This window comes from Amphiura filiformis, unplaced genomic scaffold (assembly GCF_039555335.1).
Source record: "Amphiura filiformis unplaced genomic scaffold, Afil_fr2py scaffold_44, whole genome shotgun sequence".
Classification (NCBI taxonomy): Eukaryota; Metazoa; Echinodermata; class Ophiuroidea; order Amphilepidida; family Amphiuridae; genus Amphiura; species Amphiura filiformis.
In genome coordinates this window covers 408801-419302 of record NW_027305508.1, presented here as the reverse complement: position 1 = coordinate 419302, position 10502 = coordinate 408801, and the positions used below count along the sequence as shown (strand labels likewise).

Genomic DNA, 10502 nt, shown 5'->3' with positions numbered 1-10502 from the left:
TGCATTGTAGCATGTGTGTACCCTGCTGGTTCAACAAAGATTTTCTTCCTTTTTAAATTGTAAACTTGAGTGAAATAAAATCCATGAAAAAATGCTGTTGGGTTTAAGGGATCTAGAATGAGCGTTTATTGCGTTTCGACAGTATTTTTTGAGGGACATGAGAGCACCTCAGACCTATCGAATTGCATTCTGAATCTGAAGCATGTCTTTCTGATATCAAATAATTTTCATTTTTGAAAATCACAATATAATACAAATTTTATGACAAATTATAAAAATTTAGTATTTTTCAAATTTTTGATAAAAAACAGTCCTCGAAGTAAATTATATAAATCTAATGATATATTCTTAAAGTGTATGTAGCTGGGAGGAAAGGCCGACGGTCAATTGAAAATTTTGACCTTTCATATTGAAGATATGGATTTTTTTCCTAAAAAGACCTATTTTTTGTTGGTGTTTTGGGGAAAAAATCCATATCTCCAATACGAAAGGTCAAAATTTTCAATTGATCGTCGACTTTTCATCCCACCTACATACACTTTAAGTATAAATCATCAGATTTGTAAAGTTTACTTGAGTACTGTTAAATATCAAAATATCAATTTTAATGATTTGCCATAAAATGTGTATTAAATTGCGAATTTCAAAAATCAAAATTATTTGATATCAGAAGGACATTCTTCGTATTCAGAATGCAATTGATATGTCTGATGTGCTCTAATGTCCCAAAATAAATACTGTCCAAACGTTCATACCCCAGCCCTTAACAAATTTGGATTTTCTTTGCTTGTAAAAAACATTACAAGGCACATACGTGTCAAAAAAGCTCAATTTCTTGACAGAAACAACGTCGAGAGTGCACAGCCACGTTAAAATCTAAGTATTGTTTGGATACTTTACGGGGGGGAAAAGGATCAGCATTTTGCATCTGTTCTTAAAGCCATATTATAACATTTCCATAAAAAATTAATTAGTATTTCTTTTCCATAAAATGTTAGCTTTTACTGTCAGATATGTCCCCTTTTAATTTTAAGCTGGACAACTGAGCAAAGAAAATTGGAATTTATTACCAGCGCCGATGACATCAATGCGTGTCACCCATTCGGTTAAGCTACGACACGATCCTTTATGTGTGTCGCCATGTACATGACTACATGTACGTACTGTTATGAACATCGAGTACGTGTTTGACTAATATTTACATCGTAATAATAAAACAACGGTTCCTGCGTTTTATTCAAAATCTCGGATTGTGACTAAACTACAGCACCTAGACTAGAGTGGCAAGTTTTCTGTGTCACGGAAAAACGGACAAATTCACGGAATTTAAGAAAAAAAACGGAAAACACAGAAATTCGCAGAAAACATGTTTTTTCCTTAAGAAAAAAAAAAATGAAGAAAAACTAATGAGATGTGAGGTTAAAATAATGAAAATGAAGTCCGTCGTCAAAGATATCAGGCTTAAAACAACTAAAAAGTTAATGCAAGTATTAAACTTCTATTTACCCCGATTGTGAACACAGAATTGAAATTACATCACGCAAAATCACGGAATTTAGTATTTAAAACCATGCACGGATAATCACGGAATTCGGTGTTATAAAGAGACAGAGTCCATTGAGTAGTGAAAGATGGTCTCACACAAAATCCAAGCCAAGTGATGCTAAACAGGTTGCCAATTCAACTCAAAACAAACAATCGCCAATACTGTGGACGTCATATCCAACTAAAGATATCAGGCTTAAAACAACTAAAAAGTTAATGCAAGTATTACAACTTCTTTTTACCCCGATTGTGAACACAGAATTGAAATTACATCACAGAAAATCACGGAATTTAGTATTTAAAACCACGCACGAAAAATCACAGAATTCGGTGTTATAAATCACGGAAAACTTGCCACTCTAACCTAGACGGTCTTGATTTTTGCAGGGTAGGTTAGGTTAGTTTTTAAAATAAAGTACATTATAATTATGTAAAAACAGAATTTTGAAAAATATTGAGGGCGTCTTCCTCAGCAAATGTAATAATATGGCTTTAAACTGAGTGAGTGGAAAAGGGTGATTGACATTGCAGTCATGCAATTACTGACCTTACTGTATTGAGAAAATGTTGTTTTTCATCAACTTTAGAAAGTTTGTTTCTAATGTTACATTTATGTGCAATTCTCATGTGTTGACACATTGCATAAATTTAATAAAGGCATTCAATGGATGAAAAAAATTGTTCTGTGATAATTTTTACAAATTTGAATTAAAATTATTAGTAGCATATTAGATGATTCATGTATTTACCCAGGGTAAAGCTCCTTTAATAATAAAACACTGATTTCCAAGAAGGCTGCATTTACAAGGATACATTGTGAACAAGAAGCATAAATATATATATATATAAAATACAAATATTGTAAAAAGTAACTTCCTGTTCACTGTTTTGTAATTCTTTTAAAGATCATGGTCACATTTTGTTACAACCAAGTGGTAAAGAATATTAGCAATTATTTCAAATATTGAAGATGATCTAATCTGCATGCTGCATGTTTCTCATGACAGTAAGTTCCCTTGATGATTGCAGCTATTAAGCATAAGTTGTCTGATTGGCTCAGGGTTTTTTTAAGCTAACCAATCAACATTCTTGGGAAGATGCATGTGAAAACTTCAGCTTTTGATCCAATCAAAGTATTCTACCTCAATTTGTTTATTCCCCTCTTAAGCGAGAATGTCTGTGAATTTTGATGTGAAATTTTGAGAGAGAATCATCGCAGTCTAGTATCTGATGATGAGGTCTTCAATTTTGAGAGTATATAAAGTACATTTTCTGAAACATCACAGTCTGTAAACTTTGATATGGATGTCCCAAAATTGCCTGAAATTGATAAAACTTGCCTTACTAAAAATGAAGTTTTCCGCACAATTTCTTCCATGAATTTAAACCGAGCCCCTGGATTTGATGGTTTCCCTATTGAATTTTACATTGTTTTCTGGATTGACATTGGTGACATGCTTTTGGATTCATTCAATTTTTCTTTTGAAGAGGGATTTTATCCTTATCTCAGAGGAACGGGATTGTAACACTTCTTCCCAAAAAAAGATAAAGACCCTGCACTTAATATTAAAAATTATAGGGCTATTTCATTACTTACAGTTGATTACAAAATTATTGCCAAAACTATGGCAAATCGGTTGAAGAAATGTATGGGGGGGTCTTATTCATGGTGATCAATCCGGTTTTTTAAAGGGCAGAAATATTGGCAATAATATCAGGCTTCTAATTGATATACCGTATTGGTCCGAGTATAGTCCCATGTTCGAGTATAATCCCACCCCCCATTTTTCGAAAAATTTCAGAAATTGTAAAAAAAAAAAAAAATTTTTTTAAAGTGTTTTTCGGTTTTGAGTGTCCCTGGACCTAGACCTAGATGCTAGGATCATTCATGGTTGACCTAAAAAAAAAAAAATTTGAATGCATTTTGAAATCATTAATAGAGTATGACATGAAAACAAAGTATCAATTTTCATATGAAAATACAAAATATCTTGAAATTTTTTTTTTTTTTTTTTTTTTTTAGGTCAACCATGAATGATCCTAGCATCTAGGTCTAGGTCCAGGGACACTCAAAACCGAAAAAAATAAACTTAAAAAAAAATTTCAAATTTTTTTTTTTTTTTTTTTTGAAATTGAGTATAATCCCACCCCAATTGTGAAAAATTTTCACATAAAAAACGGGTGGGACTATACTCGGACCATTACGGTAATTGAATACACTGAAGTAAATGATTTGCCTGCAGTCCTTGAGCATTTTAACTTTGGCGATAATTTTCTGAATTGGATTAAAACATTTTATTCTTGCACTTTGCAGGAAATCTTATGTTACTAACAATGGGTTCCTTACAAGTTCTATTGATATGTGCAGAGGGATATTTCAAGGGTGCCCAATCTCCCCTTACATCTTTTTGTTTATTATGGAGGTGCTCATGATTGCCATTAGGGGTAATCCCAATATCGGTGGAATTCAATTGATGGTGAGGAGCTTAAATTATCTATGTTAGCTGATGATACCACCTGCTTCATTGATGGTGCTCTTGAATCATTTGACAACTTATTTTCAACTCTAGACATTTTCGCAACATGTTCAGGTTGTAAAATTAATTTACTTAAATCTGAAGCAATTTGGATTGGTTCAAAAAAGGGTGCTGCTACTTTTCCATTCCGAGATAAAGGATTGCAATGGAAAAATGACAAATTTAAATGTTTAGGTATTACATTCTCATTGGATATAAAATCTTTATATGAATTGAATTACAAACCAAAATTAGACCTTATCGAAAAAACTTTAAACTGCTGGAGGGCCAGGAATTTATCCCTTATTGGTAAAATTTCTGTTATTAAATCCCTCATTTTGCCTCAATTTTTATATCTTTTTTTTCAGTGCTGTGTATCAAAGTTCCTAATCTGTTTTTTAAGAAACTAAATTCTATTTTTTATAAATTTATCTGGAATGATGGAAATGATCGGGTTAAAAGGTCAATCTTATGCCTTGGTTATGGATCAGGCGGACTCAAAATGGTTGACCCGTTTACTTTTGCCCAGTCACAAAAAATGACATGGGTTAAACATTTATTGGATGATAATTATTTTTGTACATGGAAATCAATTGAATTATCTGCCCTTAAATGCTTCCATTCAGATACAAATCTTCTTTGGAAAGCTTATGCCCCAGAAAAAGTTCTTACACAGCTCAAGAATACTCAAATTTCTGATTCGCCCGATCTTGGTATTATTTTAGGGATATGGCAGCTCAAGATCTTGGCTTTGAATTGAAGCAATTGAAATTACAGGGGGAATTTGGTATAATAAACATGTCCGCACCAAATCAAAACAGTATTTCTACTATGCAGCCTGGTATGAAAGAGGAATTTATAATATTACTGATTTGCTCTATACTGACACTCCCACTCCAGTTCTGAAGTCTTTTGATGATCTTATTATTGAATTTGATATCCCTTATAGAGACAGGAGGAAATACAATACATTGGTTAATAGTATTGTTGAAAGGGAATTGCTTGATGATGCCACTGTTGAAGATTGTGATTTTTAAAATATATTTTCAAGCAATATTCTGTTGGCACCTAAAGTCCCTCGTTATTGTTACCAAATTATGGTTGACAAATCACCTCCTGATAAAGCTCAACTGTATTGGGATGAATTGCTTAAGGGTAGACGAGGTATTGTTGGTCGAAGCAACCGAAAAATCGATTTTCATTATCTAAATCAATATATTATTGAAAAATAACATTTTGATCTTTTGCAAAAGTTCATTCTACAAATCAAATACTTTCAAAACTTGATTAATTTATTACTGCTAATGAGTTATCTACGTTTTACAAAAGTGTTGTTGTTTCAGCCCTTTTTACAACATAACTCAAGAACCACAGGACCTACAAAAGTATATCTGTGATATTAAGATTCTTCTACAAGCTCACTATGAATTGAGCAATGCAATTTTTGCCAAAGCTCACTACCATTCGCAAGATGCTGTGAACTACCAAATCGCAACAGTTTAAAGTTGTTGCTAACCTTAATGATAATAGTAATGAGGAGGCTATGGATTGGGAGTGGGAAAATATTCACTCTCGTAATTTTTCTTGTACCATTGAGACACAATTAAGAGCATTTTATTTCAAAGTTTTTCATCGGGCTATTGCACTTAATAAGTTCCTTCATAAAATTGGGAGAAAGGATTCACCTCTATGTTCCTTATGTGATAAATATCCTGAGACCATTTTACATATATTTTGTGATTGTGAAAAAGTAAATCCCATTTGGCAGGCTCTTCAAAATTTTATTAATATGAAACTGCATTCTGACTACAATTTCAACCAGATTGATGTAATGTTTGGTGTACCGGATGAACCCTTTTGGACAGTCTTATTTTTATGCTACAAATTTTTTATTTACAAATGTAAATTCCAAAATGTCTCTCCCTCGTTTAGTGGTCTTAAATCCTTTATCATTATCAAACGTAAGATTGAGTATCAAATTGCTTTGAAAAAAGGGAAACTATCTCAACACTTCCGTAAATGGAGTGTTGATTTTTGATTTCACTTTTTGGTTGTAAATGTGCTGTTTATAAATCACCTTTTACATGCTCTTCCTGTACATGTACATGTAATTTAAGTATGCCCACTTTTGTGGTGGCAGGTAAATGTATGTTCGCATGGTTCAATCCGATATGTTTGGTCACAGAACTTTTGTGTTTGTTTGATGTCAATTTGTGATTTGATTGATGTTTAATGATTTATGTATACTTGTTCTAATTTTTTCCAATCATGTGTTTGTGGTTTGCTTTTTCAATAAAAACACAATGACAAAAAAAACAAAAAAAAAACAACTTTGATATATTAAGATATGCAATTTTTAGATTGAGTTCTCGGATCTTTGTGAAACAGCTAGCTCCCTACTTACACGCACAGATGATTTGAGAAAAATAGGGTTAACTTTTTGCCTCTGTCATCACTGCGATATATGTGAAAGTTGCTTGACGTTTACGAGGTCTGTAGTAGTTACTGTGCAAGTCCTCAGCTCCTGAACACAGCAGACCTATGAGTCTTGCACAGCTACTTCTTCTATTGGTCATAATAGCAACACAGATTGTTTTAGATTTGAAAGGGTTTCAAAGCCTGTCTAAAGGTTGGTCTGAACCCTGGAATTATGAAAACTTTCGGGCCTCATAACTGCTAAATTATTAGTCTAAAGAATATAAAAATATACATTTTTAGAATGGAAATGACTTGGTGAATTCATCTGTGAGATCCAATTTGGGCCAAAATGCTCATTTTTGGAGAAAATCCCCAAAACGGGTTTTTTTGGCCCAAATTTTTTCGTCAACGTAACAAAAAAAATTGTTTGGCCCAAGAAATTTGTTTATTAATTTTTCAAGTAGTTCTGCTACAGGACCAAGTGGTAGCTCTGCTGTACCAATGGCTCATGGAGCAGCTATACCTAGGGCTGACGCTGATCCCAACAAGCGCTACAAGAAGGCAGCCATAGTACTTGGTGCTATCGTATTGGTTGTCAACATCTGCACACTGCCATTTGTATTGTATGCTCTCGTTGCCACCTTTTGCCCCCAGTGTAATACTGCATACCATCGTGACCAACTCTCCTATGTGATTTACCTCAACTCCTGCATTAATCCGTTTCTGTATCATGATCAAGATACGCAAGTTTTACAAACGTGTCCTGTGTAACTGGCAGTGACTTTTACAAATGGTTTTCAAGATAAACATTGAAACTAAGTAAATGCAAATACAGTTGATTTGACTAGTTGTTAGATTTGACTAGATGGTACCTAAGTAATGCTTTCATCTGATAACTGCAGGGAAAATGTTCGATCAAAAAATGGCTGCAGACAAAAAACATGCTAAAACGGCACACCCCAGCAAACACAAAATGCTTTTAAAACATTTTTAATGGTTTATATATATTTTGGGGTGTGGTTGGTAAACAATTTTAATAACATTAGATGTCTGGCTTTGCATGTAAAGGTCATAAAAATGTTTTGTATGAAAATACACAAGACAACAACATTTTAAAATGTTGTCAAAATGTTATTGTAAAATATTTTTGCAAATATTTTTTGCCAAATATTTCGTCAGCATTTAAAATAACAATATTTTATAATATTTTGCTGTAAGTTAAAAAAAAAAGTTTTTGAATGTTATGTTATGTTATGTTTTATGAAATTTTGTCAGTGTAATCACTGGTCCTTATGTACATAATGGTCCAAAAATGGTCTTTGGTTCAACTGGTAAATCAGTTTCTCCTCGGCAACTTGGTCCATAATATATGCCGGATATTAATATAAATTAATATTAATATCAAAAATAGAATATGTTCATAATACTATGTATCCACATGTGGCGTATGGGATGGTCATAACACATTAAAAGGGTTGACCTCTGTCACGATCGACAGAGTGCAGAATTAGTTGCTGGTTGTCATTGTGGCAATAGGCAAGTCAAGACAATTGGAGTGGAATTAGCACAGTTAAAACATAAGCATCGTTAGGATAGTTTACTAGGTGGAAAAAGCCTCAGCATATTTAGTCTCTTCTTAAACTGAGTAAACTGAGTGAGTGGAAGGGTGAGTGACATTGCAGTCATGTAATTACTGACCTTTCTGTACCGCTGAGGAGATGTTGCTCTTCATCAACTTTTTCAACAAAATTTTGTTTCTAATTTTATATACAATTCTTATTTGTCAACACATTGTGTAAATATAACAAAGGAATTCGATGCAACAAAGGGATATTTTTGACGTTTTAGATTATTTATTTATTTATTTATTTATTTCAACTTTCTTATACCCAGGGTATTAAACTCCTTCAATGTCAAAACACTGGTTTCCAAGTAGATCCTGCATTTACAAAGATACATTGTGAACAAGAAGTATAAATAAATATACAGTAATAAATCAAAGTACAAATATTATTATTGAAAGTAAAAATAAGATTTCAAGGAAATTCCTAAATTGACTGTTTTTTTATTCTTGGTCATGGTCACATTTTGTTTCAACCAAAGTGGTAAAGAATATTAACAAATATTTCTAATATTAAACATTAATACAGGTGATCTAATCTGCATGCCGTATATTTCTCACAACACTAATTTCCCTTATTTGCTGATTTCTGCTATTGAGCATGCATAAGTTGTCTGATTGGCTCAGGATTTTTTTAAATCTACCCAATCAAAATTCTTGGAACGAAGCATGCATATGGGGACCACTTCAGCTTTTGATCAAATGTTGCGGCTGAATCATCTATATATCTTACTACGTTGATAGGCATGGCATGACAGGTTTGTGGTGGTAATCACCACAGAGAAGCATCAACATCTGTGAACTTTGACGAGATCTACAATTATTTAGAGGTTGACACAGCTTGCACATCTACTTCTTCTATTGGTCATAACAGTAACGCAGATTGTTTTAGATTGGCTCTGCGGGTTGCAAAGCTTGTAATCAACCTCAAAGACCAGTATTTTATAGCAGCAAATACTTTGTGGAGCACATCAGTCGCAACTGTTAGCACATTCAAAACAAAACATTTTGAAAAGAGCTACCTGTTTGTGGAAAGCTCCAATAGTTAGCAGCCCGGGTTAGCAGATTTCCCACTTCGAGAATACCTTTTTAATATAATAGTCAGGTATCATCTTAAAATGGAACTGGGTAGTAGCCAACACATTCTGTATTTAGTTGCTATTGGCATTATAATCATCACGACTCTCATTGGCAACATGGCCACAATAGCTGCTTTCCTCAAAGTAACACTTCTACAACAGAAACCAGGTTATTTATTGATTCTGAACCTCGCATGCGCTGACCTTGGGATAGGCCTGGTTGAAATTTTCCATTTCCCTCAACTTGCCTTGAAAATGTGGCCATATGGCAAATCTGGATGTATGCTGATCAATTTTATGATTAATCTGTTTCTCACTGCTGGATTGGTAACAATCGTAGCAATAAGCATGGATCGATTTCTGCTTCTGTCCAGAGAGTATCCGAAGTATCTGAGGATCCAATCCAGAAAGCGCATAATTTGTATCATCGGTGGGATTTGGCTCTATGGTATTCTGATGGGAATCGTCGATGTACTCTTTTGGGATAAACTGACACCACCTGGTTTTCATGATTACTTTGACTTCAGCAAAAATTGCCGCTCACCACCAAATCACAACCTGGTGTTTGCATTGGTGAAGTTCTTTACACAAATGATTGGTCCACTCCTTGCAGTTGAATCATTCAGTGTTGCTTTTTTTGTTCGGCTGATACGAAAATTGCGACAACCAATGGTGCACCCCATGAGCAACACCAGTATGGCATCTCAAAATCCAAGTTCAAGTAGGTCTGCTGCAGGACCAAGTGGTAGCTCTACAGGACCAATGGCTCATGGAGCAGCTATACCTAGGCCTGACGCTGATCCCAACAAGCGCTACAAGAAGGCAGCCATAGTACTTGGTGCTATTGTATTGGTTGTCAACATCTGCACATTGCCATTTGTACTGTATGCCTTCATCACCCCTTTTTGTACCCAGTGTAATAAAGCCTACCATCGTGACCAACTGGCTTATGTAATGTATCTCAACTCCTGCATTAATCCATTTCTGTATGCGGCTACCATGATCAAGATACGCAAGTTTTACAAACGTGTCCTGTGCAACTCGCGGTGACTTTTTTACAAACAGTTGTCAAGATAAACAATGAAACTATAAAGTGATTGTAAATACAGTTGATTGACTACTTATTAGATGGTGCTTACCACAATGTTTTTATCTGATGATAACTTCAGGAAAAACTTTCGATCAGGAAATGGTAGCGGAGAACAGAAAATTGCAGCAGAAAAAACTTGTTAACCCATGTCTTTTTGCTATCGGAAGGGAAAGAGTAAACGAAAAGGGAAAGAAGATGAACAAAGAAGTCACCGACCCCTCGCACTAGATCAC

General features: G+C 34.1%; 1 protein-coding gene across 1 annotated transcript; it reads left to right on the top strand.

Annotated features, from left to right (window-relative positions):
• The first annotated feature begins 9296 nt into the window (after positions 1-9296).
• LOC140144173 (beta-3 adrenergic receptor-like) lies at positions 9297-10229 on the top strand. Its single transcript, XM_072165996.1, has one exon. The coding sequence runs from the start codon at positions 9297-9299 to the stop codon at positions 10227-10229; it is 933 nt and encodes a 310-aa protein (XP_072022097.1).
• The last annotated feature ends 273 nt before the right edge of the window (positions 10230-10502 follow it).